Below are 24,108 nucleotides of genomic sequence, written 5' to 3' on the forward strand. Positions count from 1 at the left end.
AGTGGGTTATTGGAGATGGGATGAGTGGGTTATTGGTGATGGGGGTGAGTGGGTTATTGGGGATGGGGTGAGTGGGTTATTGGGGATGAGGGTTAGTGGGTTACTGATGGTGGGGGTGAGTGGGTTATTGGGGATGGGGGTGAGTGGGTTATTGGGGATGGGAGTGAGTGGATTATTGGGGATGGGGGTGAGTGGGTTATTCAGGATGGGGGTGTGGGTTATTGGTGATGGGGTTGAGTGGGTAATTGGGGATAGGGGTGAGTGGGTTACTGGTGATGGGGGTGAGTGGGTTATTGGGGATGGGGTGAGTGGGTTATTGAGGATGGGAGTGAGTGGGTTATTGGGAATGGGGGTGAGTGGGTTATTGGGGATGGGGTGAGTGGGTTATTCAGGATGGGTGTGTGTGGGTTATTGGTGATGGGGGGTGAGTGGGTTATTGGTGTTGAAGATTAGTGGGTTATTGGGGTTGGGGCGTGAGTGTGTTATTGGGGATGGAGGTGAGTGGGTTATTGGGGATGCGGTTGAGTGGGTTTTTGGGGATGGGTGTGAGTGTGCTATCGGGAATTTGGGTGAGTGGGTTAATGGGGATGGGGTGGGTGTGTTATTGGGGATGGGGGTGAGTGGGTTACTGGTGATGGGGATGAGTGGGTTATTGGGAATGGGGGTGAGTGGGTTACTGGTGCTGGGGGTGACCCATCACCAATATCCCACTCAGCTTCATCCCCAATAACCCACTCACCCCATCACCAATATCCCACTCTCCCACATCCCCAATAACCCACTGACCCCCATCACCAATAATCTACTCACCCCATCCCCAATAATCCACTCACCCAATACCCAATAACCCACTCACCCCCATCCCCAATAATCCACTTACACCCATCCACAATAACCCACCCCCCCATCCCCAATAACCCACTCACCCCCATCCTCAATAACCCACTCTCCCCCATCCCCAATAAACCACTAACCCCCCATTGCCAATAACCCACTCACCACCATCCTCGATAACCCAGTCACCCCCATCCGATATAATCCACTCACCCCCATCCCCAATAACCCACTCACCCCCATCCCCAATAACCCACTCACCCCCATCCCCAATAACTGAGTCACCCTTCCCCAATAACCCACTCACCCCCGGCACCAATAACCCACTCACTCCCATTCACAATAACCCACTCACCCCCATCCCCATTGGGGATGGGGGTGAGTGGGCTATTGGGGATGGGAGTGAGTGAGTTACTGGGGATGCGGTTGAGGGTTTTTTTGTGGATGGGGGAGAGTGGGTTATTGGGGATGTGGGTGTGGGTTATTGGGGAGGGGGGTAAGTGGGTTATTGGGGATGGCAGTGAATGTGTTATTGGGGATGGGGTGAGTGGGTTATTGGGGATGGGGGTGAGTGGGTAATTGGGGATGGGGGTGAGTGGGTTATTGGGGATGGCAGTGAGTGGGTTATTGGGCATGGGGTGAGTGGGATATTGGGGATGGGGGTGAGTGGGTTATTTGGGTGGGGGTGAGTGGGTTATTGGGGATGGGGGTGAGTGGGTTATTGGTCATGGGGGTGAGTGGGTTATTGGGGCTGGGGGTGAGTGGGTTATTGGGGGTGGGGTGAGTGGGTTGTTTGGGATGGTTGTGAGTGGGTTATTGGGGATTGGAGTGAGTGGGTTATTGGGGATGGGGGTGAGTGGTTTATTGGTCATGGGGGTGAGTGGGTTATTTGGGTGGGGGTGAGTGGGTTATTGGGGTTGGGGGTGAGTGGGTTACTGTTGATGGGGGTGAGTGTGCTATTGGGGATGGGGGTGAGTGGGTTATTGGGGATGGCAGTGAGTGGGTTATTGGGGATGGGGTGAGTGGGATATTGGGGATGGGTGTGAGTGGGTTATTGGGAATGGGGCTGAGTGGGTTATTGGGGCTGGGGGTGAGTGGGTTATTGGGGGTGGGGTGAGTGGGTTGTTGGGGATGGTTGTGAGTGGGTTGTTGGGGATGGTTGTGAGTGGGTTATTGGGGATTGGAGTGAGTGGGCTATTGGGGATGGAGGTGAGTGGGTTATTGGTCATGGGGGTGAGTGGGTTATTTGGGTGGGGGTGAGTGGGTTATTGGGGTTGGGGGTGAGTGGGGTATTGGGGATTGGAGTGAGTGGGTTATTGGGGATGGGGGTGAGTGGGTTATTGGTCATGGGGGTGAGTCGGTTATTTGGGATGGGGGTGAGTGGGATACTGGTGATGGGGGTGAGTGTGTTATAGGGGATGGGGTAAGTGTGTTATTGGGGATGGGGGTGAGTGAATTATTGGGGATGGGGTGAGTATGTTATTGGGGATGGGGGTGATTGGGTTATTGGGGATGGGGTGATTGGGTTATTGGGGATGGGGGTGAGTGGGTTATTGGTCATGGGGGTGAGTGGGTTATTGGGGATGGGGGTGAATGTGTTATTGGTGATGGGGGTGAATGTGTTACTGGTGATTGGGGTGAGTGGCTGATTGGGGATGGGGTCAGCATGGATGTTTGTCCTGAGTAGCTGGCAGGGTTCATGTTGAGCAGGTTTCCGATGAGCAACAGCTGATTGCTCCCTCGAAACATGACTGGTTTTTCCTCGTCAGTATCGACTCGGAGTGGGGTGGGGTGTGTGGGCGGTGAATTGCCCCGTTCGAACAATCACACAATTAGCCCTTTGGTTGAATCGGTAACTCGAGGACGGTGTGTAATCCGGTGCGATCATCACTGCATCTCGCCGGACGCCCAGAGATATTCGGGGAGGTGAATGCAGAGCTATTGGAGAGCGGTGATGCGTTGTGGCTTTCATTGGTGACTCAACGATTGAAGCAATGCTCAAGGGAGACCCAGGCCTCAAACCCTTTCTTAGAAAGCTGACTGCTGGGCCGGATCCGTGCTCCCCATCGTCAGCCAATGCTACCGCCTCCTGGTGATGTGTGCGCAGTACAGGGGCACACAGTGTCAGCAATGAGCATTACCATTTAAGGCTTGACTTGGGGGCACATTTCCCTCTTACGGTATTGGCAGCCTCTCTTCCACCTTGTTTTACACCCCACAGACATTGAAGCAGCTCGCAATGGGAAAAAGTCAAGCCTTGTTCACGTACAAATGGAGAACATTACACTGAGACTGTTGTCTAATTTTTTCATAGGATGTTGGTCAACAATTTTTACTCCATCGGAAGAGAGTGCTGGTTGGTTGGCAAGCGGACTCTGATTGATCGAGGCATTTCCATGGAGGATGCAGCAGGGGACAGTTAACTGCCAAGCTGTCTTTCAGTTCAAACCTGGCTATTGACCCTGCTTGGCCAAGACATTGCTGTGAGGAATGGACCAGAGAATGGCAGCCCCTGCAGCTCATGTCAAGAGGCTCATGTCAAAAGTCATATTCAAGAGGCGACTGGATAGAGCACTTGGGGTGAATGGGATCAAAGGCAACTGTGAAAAAGCAGGCTAAAGCTATTGAGTTGGATGATCAGCCATGATCGTGATGAATGACGGAGCAGGCTCGAAGGGCCAAAAGGCCTCCTCCTGCTCCTATATTCTATGTCTCTATGTATCTATGTCCAGGCATTGTACCTTTTTCAACTAAACAAAACTACAGGGACAGCCATTCCCGGGTTCATTCGCCATGGCAACGCTTTGACCTATTAGCGTCAACCTGCCCGGTTTGAACTTAAACAAAGCTTGGCGGTTTACTGTCCCCTGTTGCATTCTGCATGGAAATGCCTCCACCAAGGGGAGTCCACTTGCCAACCAACCAGCACTCTCCTCTCATGCAGTCCAAATTGTTGTTCTCTTGCGATTGCCCTGATGGATACCAGATGGAAAAGTTTGACGGCATGTCTCTTTATTTTTTTCCCAGCCAGTCCTATGCTACCACACGAGTGTAGGTAAGAGATTGGGATGTGTGGGCATTCAAAGCGATTTGGGTGTCCTTCTGCCTGGGTCACAGAGGAAGTTGACATGCAGGAACAGCATGCAATTAGGGAGACAAATAGTATGCTAGCCTTTACTACCAAGTGATTAAAGTACAGAGTATCCAAATCTTGAGAGGATTGATATCACCAAGGAGGTAGTGATGGGCAAGCTAATGGGGCTAAAGGTAGACAAGTCTCCTGGCCCTGATGGGATGCATCCCAGAGTGCTAAAAGAAATGGCTAGGGAAATTGCAAATGCACTAGTGATAATTTACCAAAATTCACTAGACTCTGGGGTGGTCCCGGTGGATTTGAAATTAGCAAACGTGACACCACTATTTAAAAAAGGAGGTAGGCAGAAAGCGGGTAATTATAGGCCAGTGAGCTTAACTTCGGTAGTCGGGAAGATGCTGGAATCTATCATCAAGGAAGAAATAGCGAGGCATCTGGATGGAAATTGTCCCATTGGGCAGACGCAGCATGGGTTCATAAAGGGCAGGTCGTGCCTAACTAATTTAGTGGAATTTTTTGAGGACATTAACAGTGCGGTAGATAACGGGGAGCCAATGGATGTGGTATATCTGGATTTCCAGAAAGCCTTTGACAAGGTGCCACACAAAAGGTTGTTGCATAAGATAAAGATGCATGGCATTAAGGGAAAAGTAGTAACATGGATAGAGGATTGGTTAATTAATAGAAAGCAAAGAGTGGGGATTAATGGGTGTTTCTCTGGTTGGCAATCAATAGCTAGTGGTGTCCCTCAGGGATCAGTGTTGGGCCCACAACTGTTCACAATTTACATAGATGATTTGGAGTTGGGGATCAAAGGCAATGTGTCCAAGTTTGCAGACGACACTAAGATAAGTGGTAAAGCAAAACGTGCAGAGGATACTGGAAGTCTGCAGAGGGATTTGGATAGGCTAAGTGAATGGGTTAGGGTCTGGCAGATGGAATACAATGTTGACAAATGTGAGGTTATCCATTTTGGTAGGAATAACAGCAAAAAGGATTATTATTTAAATGATAAAATATTAAAACATACTGCTGTGCAGAGAGACCTGGGTGTGCTAGTGCATGAGTCACAAAAAGTTGGTTTACAGGTGCAACAGGTGATTAAGAAGGCAAATGGAATTTTGTCCTTCATTGCTAGAGGGATGGAGTTTAAGATTAGGGAGGTTATGCTGCAATTGTATAAGGTGTTAGTGAGGCCACACCTGGAGTATTGTGTTCAGTTTTGGTCTCCTTACTTGAGAAAGGATGTACTGGTGCTGGAGGGTGTGCAGAGGAGATTCACGAGTGTCACACGGGAGGGTTTAAACTAGTATGGCAGGGGGGTGGGCACGGGAGCAATAGGTCAGAAGGTGAGAGCATTGAGGGAGAACTAGGGAATAGGTACAGTGTGGCTCTGAGGCAGAGCAGACGAGGAGAAGTTGCTGAACACAGCGGGTCTGGTGGCCTGAAGTGCATATGTTTTAATGCAAGGAGCATTACGGGTAAGGCAGATGAATTTAGAGCTTGGATTAGTACTTGGAACTATGATGTTGTTGCCATTACAGAGACCTGGTTGAGGGAAGGGCAGGATTGGCAGCTAAACGTTCCAGGATTTAGATGTTTCAGGCGGGATAGAGGGGGATGTAAAAGGGGAGGCGGAGTTGCGCTACTTGTTCGGGAGACTATCACAGCTATACTGCGAGAGGACACCTCAGAGGGCAGTGAGGCTATATGGGTAGAGATCAGGAATAAGAAGGGTGCAGTCACAATGTTGGGGGTATACTACAGGCCTCCCAACAGCCAGCGGGAGATAGAGGAGCAGATAGGTAGACAGATTTTGGAAAAGAGTAAAAACAACAGGGTTGTGGTGATGGGAGACTTCAACTTCCCCAATATTGACTGGGACTCACTTAGTGCCAGGGGCTTAGACGGGGCGGAGTTTGTAAGGAGCATCCAGGAGGGCTTCTTAAAACAATATGTAAACAGTCCAACTAGGGAAGGGGCGGTACTAGACATGGTATTGGGGAATGAGCCCGGCCAGGTGGTAGATGGTTCAGTAGGGGAGCATTTCGGTAACAGTGACCACAATTCAGTAAGTTTTAAAGTACTGGTGGACAAGGATAAGAGTGGTCCGAGGATGAATGTGCTAAATTGGGGGAAGGCTAATTACAACAATATTAGGCGGGAACTGAAGAACATAGATTGGGGGCGGATGTTTGAGGGCAAATCAACATCTGACATGTGGGAGGCTTTCAAGTGTCAGTTGAAAGGAATACAGGACCGGCATGTTCCTGTGAGGAAGAAAGATAAATACGGCAATTTTCGGGAACCTTGGATGACGAGTGATATTGTAGGCCTCGTCAAAAAGAAAAAGGAGGCATTTGTCAGGGCTAAAAGGCTGGGAACAGACGAAGCCTGTGTGGCATATAAGGAAAGTAGGAAGGAACTTAAGCAAGGAGTCAGGAGGGCTAGAAGGGGTCACGAAAAGTCATTGGCAAATAGGGTTAAGGAAAATCCCAAGGCTTTTTACACGTACATAAAAAGCAAGAGGGTAGCCAGGGAAAGGGTTGGCCCACTGAAGGATAGGCAAGGGAATCTATGTGTGGAGCCAGAGGAAATGGGCGAGGTACTAAATGAATACTTTGCATCAGTATTCACCAAAGAGAAGGAATTGGTAGATGTTGAGTCTGGAGAAGGGGGTGTAGATAGCCTGGGTCACATTGTGATCCAAAAAGACGAGGTGTTGGGTGTCTTAAAAAATATTAAGGTAGATAAGTCCCCAGGGCCTGATGGGATCTACCCCAGAATACTGAAGGAGGCTGGAGAGGAAATTGCTGAGGCCTTGACAGAAATCTTTGGATCCTCGCTGTCTTCAGGGGATGTCCCGGAGGACTGGAGAATAGCCACTGTTGTTCCTCTGTTTAAGAAGGGTAGCAAGGATAATCCCGGGAACTACAGGCCGGTGAGCCTTACTTCAGTGGTAGGGAAATTACTGGAGAGAATTCTTCGAGACAGGATCTACTCCCATTTGGAAGCAAATGGACGTATTAGTGAGAGGCAGCACGGTTTTGTGAAGGGGAGGTCGTGTCTCACTAACTTGATAGAGTTTTTCGAGGAGGTCACTAAGATGATTGATGCAGGTAGGGCAGTAGATGTTGTCTATATGGACTTCAGTAAGGCCTTTGACAAGGTCCCTCATGGTAGACTAGTACAAAAGGTGAAGTCACACGGGATCAGGGGTGAGCTGGCAAGGTGGATACAGAACTGGCTAGGCCATAGAAGGCAGAGAGTAGCAATGGAGGGATGCTTTTCTAATTGGAGGGCTGTGACCAGTGGTGTTCCACAGGGATCAGTGCTGGGACCTTTGCTGTTTGTAGTATATATAAATGATTTGGAGGAAAATGTAACTGGTCTGATTAGTAAGTTTGCAGACGACACAAAGGTTGGTGGAATTGCAGATAGTGATGAGGACTGTCGGAGGATACAGCAGGATTTAGATTGTCTGGAGACTTGGGCGGATAGATGGCAGATGGAGTTGAATCCGGACAAATGTGAGGTAATGCATTTTGGAAGGTCTAATGCAGGTAGGGAATATACAGTGAATGGTAGAACCCTCAAGAGTATTGAAAGTCAAAGAGATCTAGGAGTACAGGTCCACAGGTCATTGAAAGGGGCAACACAGGTGGAGAAGGTAGTCAAGAAGGCATACGGCATGCTTGCCTTCATTGGCCGGGGCATTGAGTATAAGAATTGGCAAGTCATGTTGCAGCTGTATAGAACCTTAGTTAGGCCACACTTGGAGTATAGTGTTCAATTCTGGTCGCCACTTTACCAGAAGGATGTGGAGGCTTTAGAGAGGGTGCAGAAGAGATTTACCAGAATGTTGCCTGGTATGGAGGGCATTAGCTATGAGGAGCGATTGAATAAACTCGGTTTGTTCTCACTGGAACGAAGGAGGTTGAGGGGCGACCTGATAGAGGTCTACAAAATTATGAGGGGCATAGACAGAGTGGATAGTCAGAGGCTTTTCCCCAGGGTAGAGGGGTCAATTACTAGGGGGCATAGGTTTAAGGTGCGAGGGGCAAGGTTTAGAGTAGATGTACGAGGCAAGTTTTTTTACGCAGAGGGTAGTGGGTGCCTGGAACTCGCTACCGGAGGAGGTGGTGGAAGCAGGGACGATAGGGACATTTAAGGGGCATCTTGACAAATACATGAATAGGATGGGAATAGAAGGATACGGACCCAGGAAGTGTAGAAGATTGTAGTTTAGTCGGGCAGCATGGTCGGCGCGGGCTTGGAGGGCCGAAGGGCCTGTTCCTGTGCTGTACATTTCATTGTTCTTTGTTCTTTTGTTAATCCCAGACCTGAAGGGGTTGGATTACGAGGGGAGGTTGAGTAGACTGGGACTGTACTCGTTGGAATTTAGAAGGATGAGGTGGATCTTATAGAAACATATAAGATTATGAAGGGAATAGATAGGATAGATGCGGGCAGGTTGTTTCCACTGGCGGGTGAAAGCAGAACTAGGGGGCATAGCCTCAAAATAAGGGGAGGTAGATTTAGGACTGAGTTTAGGAGGAACTTCTTCACCCAAAGGGTTGTGAATCTATGGAATACCCTGCCCAGTGAAGCAGTAGAGGCTCCTTCATTAACTGTTTTTAAGATAAAGATAGATAGTTTTTTGAAGAATAAAGGGATTAAGGGTTATGGTGTTCGGGCCGGAAAGTGGAGCTGAGTCCACAAAAGATCAGCCGTGATCTCATTGAATGGTGGAGCAGGCTCGAGGGGCCAGATGGCCTACTCCTGCTCCTCGTTCTTATGTTCTTATGTTCTTACTGCAATTAAAAACAGTTGTATTGAGACTGCGTTTTGGGCGCTGTGACACCAGAATGATGCAGTTGCCTCAGAGAGGGACTGAAATAAAGATCCCACATGTTGATTCCTAAAAAGTGTGGATTATCGTGTGCGGAGAGATTGAACAGAATAGACCGATGTTCCCTTAAATTTAGAGCAACAGATGATGATTTCTTTGAAAGGTATGTACCTTTTCTTTTCACATTCTTTCAGGTGATGTGGTTGGGGTAGCACAGTGGTTGGCACCACCCCTCACGGTGCCAGGGTCCCAGGTTCGATTCCCGGCTTGGGTCACTGTCTGTGCGGAGTCTGCACGTTCTCCCCGTGTGTGCGTGGGTTTCCTCCGGGTGCTCCGGTTTCCTCCCACAGTCCAAAGATGTGCAGGTTAGGTGGATTGGGGTATCTTTTTATTAAAACAGTGGAAAATATATGCAAGGCCAAACGGTACAAACACTAATTTTGTGTTGGAGAAACAGGGTACGCTCCCCTCAGTACCAATGTACGGGGAGGGAGGTGGATACTCTGATTATTAAAACAGTCCACAACACATTTCTACAAACAAACAAAATCATGCAAGCATTGAACTTTGCGCTGGAGAGACCAGATACCCTCGCCTCTGTACCAACAGAAGGGAAAGGAAGAGGAGTGGTAGGGGGAGAGGGGAAAGGAGGGAGAGAGGGGATAGGAGGGTGGTGGGGAGGGAGGGAGTCGGGGTGTTGGTGGAGGGGGGCCCAATAGGGCACGGCCTGAACTATCTACGGAGGCAGAAAAATAAAGGAACCATCAATTATGATGTGCCAGATTCCGGGAGTCCCCCAGAGGGGGGTGAGGGGTGACACAGTGTCAGGCATGAGTGAGACCCGCACCCCGCCTCATTGCCCCTTAGTGTCCAAAGATGTGCGGGTTAGGTGGATTGGCCGCGCAAAATTGTCCCTTAGTGTCCAAAGATGTGCAGGTGAGGTGGATAGGGCACCCTAAATTGTTCCTTAGTGTCCAAAGTTGGTTAGGTGGGGCTACAGGGACAGGCCGAGGAGGTGGGCCCAGGTGGGGGACACTTTCATGGAAACGCACGGCATTGAGCCCTTGAAACTCAAAAGTTTAACTTTGAACCGGAGGCCCCCTCTCCTTCGCACAGCTGGAGCCTTTAATCGCGTCTCTCACTTTCACCCAAAAGAGCTTTTGAGCTTCCACGTCCGACGGCCACTGGATGTACGTCTTCTTCCTCATCACCTTCCTCATCTTGTGGTAGGTCGAGAGTTCGGCCTCGGGAATCTTCTCCAAGAAGATGAGAATGATGATATCCTTTAACTCGTGGAACAGCCTGTAGCTGGCCAGCTGGAGTTCCATCGAGCACCATTCGCTCTCGAGGTACCTGCGGCTCATCACACAGATGGTCTTCCTGCTCTGGTAGATGCTGTCCACGATATTGTCGATGATGTACTTGCCCAGCTCGAAATCCCTGTGGTGGAGGCAGAGTTTGAAGAGCTGAGGCCCCTTTCTTTCCAGGTTTGGTACCAGCTCTCGTAGAACCCAGTCCTCGTCGTTCGAATTGTAAGAGATAAAGGCATCATACCTGTAGCTCTGCTGACCGTCTCCTCGACCCCGCTGGTCATGCAGCCATGAACGTAAAATGTAAAAGCCGTACTTCATGTGCCAGTATCCTTTCTTGTAGATTATAGGGAGCAACATGTACATCATCAGGATCGGCATGGTTATTTGGAACATGAGATGGCCAATGTCTAAGTAGCAGATGCGAGGGTCGAACTTGTACAAATATTCAGTTGGCTGGTCTGCACAGGTCTGGTTGTAAAAATAGACAACCTGGACCCTGGGGTTGGAGAGGGACCAGTTCTGGAACCAGGTGTTGCCACAGGTACAAGGGAATGGGTTCTTGCGCAAATCCAGATAGGTCAGGGAAGGCAAGCACTCCAGAACTGTTCTGTTGATGCTCTGAATAGCGTTTTTGCCCAAGGACAGAGTCTTCAGGTTGGAAAGGCCCCCAAGGATGTCCACACACATGAATCGGAGGCCTACGTTTTCCAGGTTGAGCCACTCTAGTTTCCGAAGGTTCTTGAAGATTCCCGGATTGGGGCTGTGAATCCCGTTGCAAGTGTCCGGCATGGAGAGGCTCCTGAGGTTGACCAGGTCTTCGAATCCGCCGTCGGACACAGACATCTTGTTCTGCCCCACGTACAGGGCCCTTAAAGCGATGAGGCCTTTGAAAAACCTTGGGGGGATGATGTTAATGCCGTAAGGTTGCTGAGAATGCAGCTTGAGGATGTAGAGCTTTGTCAGATTAACAAAGGGAGATGTTGCAACGAGCGCGGTGTTGTACCTGATCCAATTGCTGGCCAGGTCCAGCACTCCTAGCGACAGGAGATTGCTGAAGATCTCGCTCCTGATGTGGGCGATGTAGTTTCTGTCGAGATAAAGCTTGGACAGACTGTGCAATCCGCTGAACGACAGACTGGTGAGGCTCCGAATCTTGTTCCCCCCCAGATCCAAAATGTCCAGGTTGTTCAGGTTGGCAAAAACCTCCCTGAAAATAATCGAGATGCGGTTGTTTCTGAGATTGAGGATCCTGAGGCTCCGGAGGTCCCTGAAGGTTTCCTGGTGGATGTCGGTGATGAGATTGTTGTCAAGCCGGAGTTGCAATAGGTGGGTGAGGTTGGAGAAGGCCATCGGGTTGACGATGGCGATGTTGTTGATGCTCAAGATCAGGGTTTGGAGATGGGCAGCGTAAGAGAAGGCGTGGGGCGAGATGGTAAAAATCCTGTTGAAGCGAAAGCTCAGGTGGGTGAGATTTGGGAAGGTCGATGTCCTCCCCTCCTTGAAACATGAAGCCATCTTTTGGATCTTATTGTGTTCCACGATGAAAGAGACGACGTGTTGTCTTTTGGAGACAAATTCAAGGCAGCCAATGGACATGAACTGATTGCGTGATAAATCCCAGGCCGTGATGGGCGGACATTGGGCGAGGGCCTGGGCGGTGAGGAAGGTGATCTGATTGCCCTGGAGGACCAGGCTTTTCATTGGCTTGCCACCGAGTTGGCGACAGAAGTCAGAGAGCTGTCCCAGGCTGCCCAACGCCAAGCCAGAGTACACAACCCTCCGCAGATCTACGTTGGCAGACCGGAGGAACACGCTGACGTTCAGGGGGTTGTTGCTGAGGATCAGGAGGCGCACATTCCACAGGTCAACGTTGGAAAATTCAGAAGCCTGGGAGAACCTGTTGTTGGACAGGTCCAAGGTGAAGTTGAGGTTGAGGAAATCCCGTCTGCAGTCGAAGGTTGCAAGGGAGTTGTTGCAGAGGTAAAGGGACTGGAGGGAGTGCGGGAGGGAGGTGGCATGGCGGAGGGAGCCCAGGCGGTTGTTGGTCAGGTCCAGTTGGGTCAGGTTACCCAGCGCAGTCACGGCAAGTATCACACCAGAGAAATTCTGAAGTTCGTTGTCACTTAAGACGAGTATTTGAAGACTTGCCAACGAGGCGAAGGTGTCGGGCTGAATTGTCGCCAGGCGGTTGTGATGGAGCAGGAGGTGCTTTAACCCGCCAAGCCCTCGGAAGTCAGGATCTGTCAGATGGGCAATGCTGTTGTGGGACAGGTTGAGGGTCAGCAGTCTGGTGAGGTTGCTGAACACGCCACAGCAAGCGCTCTTAAGGCGATTTACATCCAGGCGCAGGCTGAGGAGCCCGGGCAGGCGGTGGAAGCTGCCCTTGGGCAGTAGGGTCAGCCGGTTCTGGGAGATGTTCAGGTGCAATGTGCTGGAGGGGAGGTCCGACACAGCGCTGGAGACCCGCGTCAAGAAGCGGTGGACGCACTGGAAGGTGCCGTTGTGGCGGGCGTGCTGGATGCAGTTTCTGAAGCTGTAGCCGGGCGCGCTGGGCAGCAGCAGCAGGCAGGAGAGGGCACACAGGAGCTGGCGCCTGGCAACCTTTAGTCCCAGCATCCCTGCCGGAGGCTGCCTTCGATTCTGGGGGTGCTGCTGTTCAGCAGGAGGCTGCCTTCGATTCTGGGGGTGCTGGGGTTCAGCAGGAGGCTGCCTTCGATTCTGGGGGTGCTGGGGTTCAGCAGGAGGCTCCCTGGGAGGAAATGCCAGAGGTTTGCATTGTCCGCATCCCTCTCCCAATCCCCTGCAAATCAGACAGGATTTAATTCGTCAATTTAGTGAAAATTCCACATTTAACACGCGCTCCTCGCTGCGCTCCCCTCACTGACCACATTTACACAGCCTGCCAGCTCCCCGCCTTGGCCACAACAAACCCTCGGCATTGGGCCGTGTCAGCTGGCATCTCTCACTCTGATAAGACCCCCTCCATTTACCCCCTCCATTCACACCCTCCATTCACACTCCATCCATTCACACCCCCTCCATTCACTCCCTCCATTCACCCCCCTCCATTCACTCCCTCCATTCACCCCCTCCATTCACACTCCATCCATTCACACCCCCTCCATTCACACTCCATCCATTCACACCCCCTCCATTCACTCCCTCCATTCACCCCCTCCATTCACCCCCTCCATTCACCTCCTCCATTCACCTCCTCCATTCACACCCCCTCCATTCACACTCCCTCCATTCACTCCCTCCATTCACACCCCCTCCATTCACACCCCCTCCATTCACCTCCTCCATTCACACCCCCTCCATTCACACTCCCTCCATTCACTCCCTCCATTCACACCCCCTCCATTCACCTCCTCCATTCACCTCCTCCATTCACACCCCCTCCATTCACACTCCCTCCATTCACTCCCTCCATTCACCCCCTCCATTCACCCCCTCCATTCACCTCCTCCATTCACCTCCTCCATTCACACCCCCTCCATTCACACCCCCTCCATTCACCCCCTCCATTCACACCCTCCATTCACACCCCCTCCATTGACCCCCCATCCATTCACACCCCCTCCATTCACTCCCCCTCCATTCACTCCCCCTCCATTCACACTCCCTCTGTTCACACTCCCTCCATTCACACCCCCTCCATTCACCCCCCCTCCATTCACTCCCTCCATTCACCCCCCCTCCATTCACTCCCTCCATTCACTCCCTCCATTCACCCCCTCCATTCACCCCCCTCCATTCACACCCCCTCCATTCACACCCCCTCCATTCACCCAGCCTCCATTCACACCGTCCATTCACACCCCCTCCATTCACCCCCCTCCATTCACCCCCCTCCATTCACACCCCCTCCATTCACACCCTCCATTCACCCCCTCCATTCACACCCCCTCCATTCACCCCCTCCATTCACACCCCCTCCATTCACCCCCTCCATTGACCCCCCCTCCATTCACACTCCCTCCATTCACCCTCCCTCCATTGACCCCCCTCCATTCACCCCCCTCCATTCACACCCCCTCCATTCACCCCCCTCCATTCACTCCCTCCATTCACCCCCTCCATTCACACCCCCTCCATTCACCCCCCTCCATTCACCCCCCTCCATTCACTCCCTCCATTCACCCCCTCCATTCACACCCCCTCCATTCACCCCCTCCATTCACACCCCCTCCATTCACACCCTCCATTCACACACCCTCCATTCACACCCCCTCCATTCAGCCCCTCCATTCACACCCCCTCCTTTCACAACCCCTCCATTCACACCCCCTCCATTCACCCCATCCATTCACACCCCCTCCATTCACACTCCCTCCATTCACACCCCCTCCATTCACACCCTCCATCCACCCCCTCCTTTCACAACCCCTCCATTCACACCCCCTCCATTCACACCCCCTCCATTCACACCCCCTCCATTCACACCCCCTCCATTCACAACCCCTCCATTCACACCGTCACCATGTTGTGTGGATGTGACAGTTATACTTGAGGCGGGAGTTGGTATAAGGGGTTAACAGGTGGGGTCGAATAATGTTCAGTATAGTTGATGTTGTACCACTGACATAGAATCCGAGAATTTACAGTGCAGAAGGAATACATTCGGCCCATCGAGTCTGCACCGGCCCTTGGTAAGAGACCCCTACTTAAGCCCATGCCTCCACCCTGTAACCCCACCTGACCTGTTTGGACACTGGCAGCAATTTACCATGGCCAATCTACCTAACCTGCACGTCTCTGGACTGTGGGAGGAAACCGGAGCACCCGGAGGAAACCCACGCAGACACGGGGAGGATTGGCAGACTCCACACAGACAGTGACCCAAGTCGGAATCGAACCTGGGACCCTGGAGCTGTGAGGCAGCAGTGCTAACCCACTGCGCTTCCTTTCAGGAGGGTGGTGAGTCACAGTTGAATTCACAGATGTTTACAGCACATCAGGAAGGTATTCGGTGACTCATGTGTTCGACTATTTCTTGAGAGAGTTTGGAATCTTGCCTCGGGCCTGCACTCCGCCGCTGTAACCCGTTTAGATTAATTACTGAACGTTAAACAGGTGCCAGAGAGCAACAGCAGTCTGCCTGGTAACAATAACCAGGCCTGCAGCCCCAAATAGACGGACCGCCTCACAACAACAGCGAATTTCACAGTCATGCCCTCTTCCTGTTTCTATCGAAATGGAAAAGGCCCTGGTGACGGGGTTCTCCAAAGCTGAATCATTCTTCGCTGGTTTCTGAAAATGTCCCAAGGCGGGATATTCCCGTACCCGGCGGGACGGAGCAGCGCGAGCCACTCCGGCGTCGGTCCGCCCCAAAGGTGCGGAATCCTCCGCATCTTCGGGGGCTAGGCCCGCCCCGGAGTGGTTGGCCCCGCGCCAACCCAGCGGCGAAGAGCCTCCGCAGGCTGGCGCGAGTCGCCGCATGCGCGGGAACACCAGCGTGTGCTGGCGTCATCCCCACGCAGCGCGGGAGTGTTCGACCCCGCATCGACCACCGCGGCCGATGCGGAGAAATAGAGTGCCCCACGGCACAGGCCCGCCCGCGGATCTGTGGGCCCCGACCGCGGGCCAGGCCACCATGGGGGCACTTCCCGGGGCCCCCCAGGAACCCCGGAGCCCGCCCGCGCCGCCAAGTCCGGCCGGCAAGGGACCTACTCTAGATTTATTTGTTCTGAAGGGCAGCACGGTAGCATTGCGGGTAGCACAATTGCTTCACAGCTCCAGGGTCCCAGGTTCGATTCCGGCTTGGGTCACTGTCTGTGCGGAGTCTGCACGTCCTCCCCGTGTCTGCGTGGGTTTCCTCCGGGTGCTCCGGTTTCCTCCCACAGTCCAAAGATGTGCAGGTTAGGTGGATTGGCCAATGATAAATTGCCCTTAATGTCCAAAATTGCCCTTGGTGTTGGGTGGAGGTGTTGAGTTTGGGTAGGGTGCTCTTTCCAAGAGCTGGTGCAGACTCAAAGGGCGGAATGGCCTCCTTCTGCACTGTAAATTCAATGATAATCTATGATTAATCTAGGACAAAGGTTTGGCACAACATCGTGGGCCGAAGGGCCTGTTCTGTGCTGTATTTTCTATGTTCTATGTTCTATGTACTCTGATTTACGCCGGCGGGACCGGCGACAGACGGGCGTGTCTTCGGCCCATCGCGGGCCGGAGAATTCGGGCGGCCCCCGGCTGCCATTCTCCGAGGCGGGCGGCGTGACTCATGCCAGGCCGGTTTTTGGGGGGGGGCGGGGGAATTGGGAGGACGGCGGGGGCGGGATTCACGCCGACCCCCGGCGATTCTCTCACCCGGCGGGGGGGTCGGAGAATCTCGCCCCCAATCATCTGGCGTCCCATCATTCTACGCAGCATTGTCACCAGTTTGAGACCATCGTCAACTTCCATAGTTTCCCATGGATGGTACATCGTTTCAGTTGCACTTTCTCAATGGAATATTTCTTGAGGGAGAAAATCTCCTTAAATTTCTTCCACTGATCACCCTCCAACTGTCTTGAATTCCAACCTGTTTCGCCAATCAACTGTAGCCAAGACTGTCTTTGGACCTGTGTAATTGTCTATTTTTAAATTTCAGGGGTGGGATTCTCCATCACTGAGACTAACTGTTGATCCAGGGCAGGATTCGTGGACTTTCGCGACAGCAAAACTGGGGCCGGACGTGGATCGATTCAGCGGCTGTGGAGGGGCTGAACGGGTGCCACGTCCACGCCGACCCCACAGCCCACCTCCTGGCCACCCCCCCGCTCCTCCCCCCAGCCTTGGCAGAAGCCCCCGCCCCCCGGCCAGCGGCACAACCGTCAGCGCAGTATGACAATGTGGGTGGTCCGGTTTTCGCGGCCACGGATCCGGGATTCTCCGACTGTATCTGCAGCTGGAACCGGTTGCTAGCGCCCCCCCGACCAAACCGAGACCGGTGGCCGTTTTGCGCTGAATGTTCGGCCGTAAAGGGCCACCGTTTCCACTCCAGCGTCGGGTCATATATCGGAATTGGACAATCCAGCCCCATTTCTCTACTACTATTCATCTCCTTCAGTTCCTCCCACTCACTAAACCCAGCGTTCCGCAACATTTCTGGGATCTGACTTGTGTCCTCCGTTTTCCAACTCAGAACCAAAGTCTGTATTTAGTTGCTCAGTCATTTCTTTGACCCCCCCTTTATAAACTCCCCTGTTTCTGACTATACGGGACCTACATTTGTCTTCATCAATTTTTTTTCTCTTCACATAGATACAGAAGCTTTTATAGTCAGTTTGTATGTTCCCCGCCAGCTTACTCTGATACTCTTCTTAATCAATCCCTCACTCCCTTGGATAGGCACCTCGAGGGCCATGACCTGCTGGACCACAGACTGAATGCGGGGAAGTAGGATGAGGTTCGGCGGGTGGGGGGGGGGGGGGGGGGGGCGGTGTTTTTGCCTGGCGCAAGCGCGATGCACGAAGTGACCTCTTTCTGTCCGGTAACCTTTCTACGATTCTAGAGGAGCAAATAATAAAGGGAGGTGTTGATAGTGAGCCTATTTGAATGGTGGTGGGGGTGGGGAGGTGGTGGGGGGGGGGGGGGGGGGAGCGAGCATTTACACCAGCATGGATCAGGGGGGCTGAATGCCTGTAAACGTCCCTGAAAGCCTTCGATATGTAAATTGTACCATTGCAACTGAGAATGTAACCAGCCTGAAATATAGAGAAAATAGTTTGAGTGAGAATGTACCGAGCAGTCGGTAACATGTGTTCCTCCATCACCACGTAGGATATAACTAATATTCAACTAGAAACTGCTCAGAACCTCAAACATGCATCAGTGAAAGTGGAAGTGGAAGTGGCTGTGTAGTCAGAGAATCATAAGGGGGCAGAAGGAGGCCATTCGGCCCATCGAATCTGCACTGGCCCTCCGAAGGAACACTCTACCTAGGCCCACACCCCCACTCTATCCCCTCAACCCAGTAACCTAACCAAACCTTTTGGACACTTACCATGGCCAATCCACCTAACCTGCACATCTCTGGACTGTGGGAGGAAACCGGAGCACCCGGAGGAAACCCACGCACACACGGGGAGGACGTGCAGACTCCGCACAGACAGTGACCCAAGCCGGAATCGAACCTGGGACCCTGGCGCTGTGAGGCAGCGGGTTGTACCACCGTGCCGCCCCTTGATGGCGGACTGATGGAGGTAATCGAGTTAATGTTGGGTTTGTGGAGTTTCGAAAGGCTTTCTGGTATGAAGTCTGGACTAGGACTCAGGAGGCAGACGTGTTGAAATTTCCATTCACACAGGGAAATGAGCATTTGTAGCAGAAGGTCATAGGGAGGAATTAAACACCTGATGGTCACATAAACAAGGGCAGAATGAGACCATTCGGCCCATTGTGGCAATTCTGGGGATTTGCTGCAGCATTATTGAAATAATCCCACTGTCCCGCTAACTCCCCTTAGCCCTGTATCAATCCCCAAACTAATCCCACTGTCCCGCTACCTCCCCTTAGCCCTGTATCAATCCCCAAACTAATTCCACTGCCCCGCTCTCTCCCCATAGCCGTGTATCAATCCCCAAACTAATCCCACTGCCCCGCTCTCTCCCCATAGCCCTGTATCAATCCCCAAACTAATCCCACTGCCCCGCTCTCTCCCCATAGCCCTGTATCAATCCCCAAACTAATCCCACTGCCCCGCTCTCTCCCCATAGCCCTGTATCAATCCCCAAACTAATCCCACTGCCCTGCTCTCTCCCCATAGACCTGTATCAATCCCAAACTAATCCCACTGCCCCGCTCTCTCCCCATAGTCCTGTATCAATCCCCAAACTAATCCCAATGTCCCGCTCTCTCCCCATAGCCTTGTATCAATCCCCAAACTAATCCCACTGCCCCACTCTCTCCCCATAGCCCTGTATCAATCCCCAAACTAATCCCACTGCCCTGCTCTCCCCATAGCCCTGTATCAATCCCCAAACTAATCCCACTGTCTCGCTCGCTCCCCTTAGCCCTGTGTCAATCCCCAAACTAATCCCACTGCCCCACTCTCTCCCCATAGCCCTGTATCAATCCCCAAACTAATCCCACTGTCCCGCTCTCTCCCCATAGCCCTGTATCAATCCCCAAACTAATCCCACTGCCCCGCTCTCTCCCCATAGCCCTGTATCAATCCCCAAACTAATCCCACTGCCCCGCTCTCTCCCCATAGCCCTGTATCAATCCCACACTAATCCCACTGCCCCACTCTCTCTCCATAGCCCTTTAACAATCCCAAACTAATCCCACTGCCTCGCTCTCTCCCCATAGCCCTGTATCAATCCCAAACTAATCCCACTGTCCCGCTCTCTCCCCATAGCCCTGTATCAATCCCCAAACTAACCCCACTGCCCCGCTCTCCCCCATAGCCCTGTATCAATCCCCAGACTAATCCCAATGTCCCGCTCTCTCCCCATAGCCTTGTATCAATCCCCAAACTAATCCCACTGCCCCACTCTCTCCCCATAGCCCTGTATCAATCCCCAAACTAATCCCACTGCCCTGCTCTCCCCATAGCCCTGTATCAATCCCCAAACTAATCCCACTGTCTCGCTCGCTCCCCTTAGCCCTGTGTCAATCCCCAAACTAATCCCACTGCCCCACTCTCTCCCCATAGCCCTGTATCAATCCCCAAACTAATCCCACTGTCCCGCTCTCTCCCCATAGCCCTGTATCAATCCCCAAACTAATCCCACTGCCCCGCTCTCTCCCCATAGTCCTGTATCAATCCCCAAACTAATCCCAATGTCCCGCTCTCTCCCCATAGCCCTGTATCAATCCCCAAACTAATCCCAATGCCCCGCTCTCTCCCCATAGCCCTGTATCAATCCCCAAACTAATCCCAATGTCCCGCTCTCTCCCCATAGCCTTGTATCAATCCCCAAACTAATCCCACTGCCCCACTCTCTCCCCATAGCCCTGTATCAATCCACAAACTAATCCCACTGCCCTGCTCTCCCCATAGCCCTGTATCAATCCCCAAACTAATCCCACTGTCCCGCTCTCTCCCCATAGCCCTGTATCAATCCCCAAACTAATCCCACTGCCCCACTCTCTCCCCATAGCCCTGTATCAATCCCAAACTAATCCCACTGCCCACTCTCTCCCCATAGCCCTGTATCAACCCCCAAACTAATTCCACTGCCCTGCTCTCTCCCCATAGCCCTGTATCAATCCCCAAACTAATCCCACTGCCCCGCTCTCTCCCCATAGCCCTGTATCAATCCCCAAACTAATCCCACTGTCCCGCTCTCTTCCCATAGCCCTGTATCAATCCCCAACCTAATCCCACTGCCCCGCTCTCTCCCCATAGCCCTGTATCAATCCCCAAACTAATCCCACTGCCCCGCTCTCTCCCCATAGCCCTGTATCAATCCCCAAACTAATTCCACTGCCCCACTCTCTCCCCATAGCCCTGTTACAGTCCCCAAACTAATCCCAATGCCCCGCTCTCTCCCCATAGCCCTGTATCAAACCCCAAACTAATCCCACTGTCCGCTCTCTCCCCATAGCCCTGTATCAATCCGAAACCAATCCCACTGCCCCGCTCTCTCCCCATAGCCCTGTATCAATCCCCAAACTAATCCGACTGCCCCGCTCTCTCCCCATAGCCCTGTATCAATCCCAAACTAATCCCACTGCCCCGCTCTCTCCCCATAGCCCTGTATCAATCCCCAAACTAATTCCACTGCCCCACTCTCTCCCCATAGCCCTGTTACAGTCCCCAAACTAATCCCAATGCCCCGCTCTCTCCCCATAGCCCTGTATCAATCCCCAAACTAATCCCACTGTCCGCTCTCTCCCCATAGCCCTGTATCAATCCCAAACTAATCCCACTGCCCCGCTCTCTCCCCAGAGCCCTGTATTAATCCCAAACTAATCCCACTGCCCCACTCTCTCCCCATAGCCCTGTATCAATCCCCAAACTAATCCCACTGTCCGACTTTCCCCATAGCCTTGTATGAATTCCAAATGAATGCAACTGCCCCGCTCTCTCCCCATAGCCGTGTATCGATCCCAAACTAATCCCACTGCCCCACTCTCTCCCCATAGCCCTGTGTCAATTCCTAAACTATTCCCACTGCCCCGCTCTCCCCATAGCCCTGCATCAATCCCCAAACTAATCCCACTGCCCTGCTCTCTCCCATAGCCCTGTATCAATCCCAAACTAATCCCACTGCCCTGCTCTCTCCCCATAGCCCTGTATCAATCCCAAACTAATCCCACTGCCCTGCTCTCTCCCCATAGCCCTGTATCAATCCCCAAACTAATCCCACTACCCCACCCTCGCCCCAGAGCCCTGTATCAATCCCTGAACTAATCCAACTGCCCTGCTCTCCCCATAGCCCTCTATCAATCCCAAACTAATCCCACTGCCCCTCTCTCTCCCCACAGCCCTGTATCAATCCCCAAACTAATCCCGCTGCCCCTCTCTCTCCCCATAGCCCTGTATCAATCCCAAACTAATCCCACTGCTACGCTCTCTCCCCATAGCCCTGTGTCAATCCCAAACTAATCCCTCTGCCCTGCTCTCTCCCCATAGCCCTGTATCAATCCCCAAACTAATCCCACTACCCCACACTCGCCGCATAGCCCTGTGTCAATCCCCAAACTAATCCCACTGCCCACTCTCTCCCTATAGTCCTGTATCAATCCCAAACTAATCCCACTGTCCCGATCTCTCCCCATAGCCTTATATCAATCCCCAAACTAATCCCACTGGCCTGCTCTCTCCCCATAGCCATGTATCAATCTCCAAACTAATCCCACTGTCCCGCTCTCTCCCCATAGCCCTGTATCAATCCCCAAACTATTCCCACTGTCCCGCTCTCTCCCCATAGCCATGTATCAATCCCCAAATTAATCCCACTGCCCCACTCTCTCCCCATAGCCCTGTATCAAGCCCCAAACTAATCCCATTGCCCTACTCTCTCCCCATAGCACTGCATCAATCCCAAACTAATCCCACTGCCCCGCTCTCTCCCCATAGCCCTGTATCAATCCCCAAACTAATCCCACTGCCCCACTCTCTCCCCATAGCCCTGTATCAATCCCAAACTAATCCCACTGCCCTACTCTCTCCCCATAGCCCTGTATCAATTCCAAACTAATCCCACTGCTACGCTCTCTCCCCATAGCCCTATATCAATCTCCAAACTAATTCCACTGCCCTACTCTCTCCCCATAGCACTGTATCAATCCCCAAACTAATCCCACTGTCCCGCTCTCTCCCCATAGCCCTGTATCAATCCCCAAACTAATCCCACTGCCCCGCTCTCCCCATAGCCCTGTATCAATCCCCAAACTAATCCCACTGCCCCGCTCTCTCCTCATAGCCCTGTATCAATCCTCAAACTAATCCCACTGCCCTACTCTCTCCCCATAGCCCTGTATCAATTCCAAACTAATCCCACTGCCCTACTCTCTCCCCATAGCCATGTATCAATCCCAGCACTCCAGTCTCCAGTGAACTCCCTAATTCCCTGCTCCCATTGGGGTGTATCTCCCTCCGCAGCCTCTCCAAGGACCTGCCCTACACCCGCAACATAGCACTGATGTAGCATAGCACTGATGTAACATAGCACTGATGTGACGCAGCACGTTGAGAAGCTATTTCATCGAGAAAAGTCACTCCCTCACCTGGTGCTGGGGATTTGCGACCTGCTGCTGGCAGTTAGCGATGGAGATGATCCCGGCGATGGATACAGTTGTTTTACGATGACCGTCAGAAGGCATTTGACACCAAGTGAAGCAAATGGAAGTTTCTCCGAAAAAGGGGAAGAGCAAGCGAAAGAAGCGCGTGGGAGGGAGGGATGGCCCTGATAGAGCTGGCTGGTGGTGAGGCACTGTCTCTTGTGGGAAGCAGCACCTGCAGACAGCAGGAATGCTATTTCTGTGTCACATCGAGCGCCCACCTCCTCACTCCGACATCCCATCAGGGAAACTCTCTGCCAGTGTCCAGAGCTAACAGGGCAAGGAGAACAACGGCCCGCGCCCATTCACCCACTCCCAGTCCCTGGCTCCCACAAACCGAAGATAAACAATGCAGGAGTGGGAAATCTGACAGGAACACACAGGGGCTCGCAAGATCGAGTGGGCCACCAGCCCAGACAGAGCCTCCATTTCCCCCTTCCCCCCCCCACACACACACACACTGTAATCACCCCCCCCACACACACTGTAATCATCCTCTCCCCCACACACACTGTAATCACCCCCTCTCCCCACACACTGTAATCACCCACTCTCCCCACACACACACTGTAATCACCCCCTCCCCCCCACACACTGTAATCACCCCCTCTCCCCCACACACTGTAATCACCCCCTCCACACCCACACACTGTAATCAACCACTCCCCCCCACACACTGTAATCACCCCGTCCCCCCCACACACTGTAATCACCCCCGTCCCCCACACACACTGTAATCACCCCGTCCCCCACACACACTGTAATCACCCCCTCTCCCCCACACACACTGTAATCACCCCCTCCCCCACACACACTGTAATCACCCCCTCTCCCCCACACACACTGTAATCACCCCCTCTCCCCCACACACACTGTAATCACCCCCTCCCCCACAAACACACTGTAATCACCCCCCTCCCCCACACACACTGTAATCACCCCCTCCCCCACACACACACTGTAATCACCCCCTCCCCCACACACACTGTAATCACCCCCCTCCCCCACACACACTGTAATCACCCCGTCTCCCCCACACACACTGTAATCACCCCCCCCACACACACTGTAATCACCCCCTCCCCCACACACACTGTAATCACCCCCTCCCCCACACACACTGTAATCACCCCGTCTCCCCCACACACACTGTAATAACCCCCTCTCCCCCACACACACTGTAATCACCCCCCCCACACACACTGTAATCACCCGCTCCCCCACACACACTGTAATCACCCCCTCCCCCACACACACTGTAATCAACCCCTCTCCCCCACACGCTGTAATCACCCCCT

General features: G+C 52.7%; 1 protein-coding gene across 1 annotated transcript; it reads right to left on the reverse strand.

The window, feature by feature from the left end:
* Window positions 1-9,151: 9,151 nt before the first annotated feature.
* LOC140406113 (uncharacterized) lies at window positions 9,152-23,179 on the reverse strand. Its single transcript, XM_072494267.1, has 2 exons — window positions 22,757-23,179; window positions 9,152-12,893 (listed from the first exon to the last, which is right to left on the reverse strand). The coding sequence occupies exons 1-2, from the start codon at window positions 23,113-23,115 to the stop codon at window positions 9,860-9,862; spliced, it is 3,393 nt and encodes a 1,130-aa protein (XP_072350368.1). The 5' UTR covers window positions 23,116-23,179; the 3' UTR covers window positions 9,152-9,859.
* Window positions 23,180-24,108: the final 929 nt, after the last annotated feature.

The sequence above is a fragment of the Scyliorhinus torazame genome, unplaced genomic scaffold, assembly GCF_047496885.1.
Source record: "Scyliorhinus torazame isolate Kashiwa2021f unplaced genomic scaffold, sScyTor2.1 scaffold_257, whole genome shotgun sequence".
Lineage (NCBI taxonomy): Eukaryota > Metazoa > Chordata > Chondrichthyes > Carcharhiniformes > Scyliorhinidae > Scyliorhinus > Scyliorhinus torazame.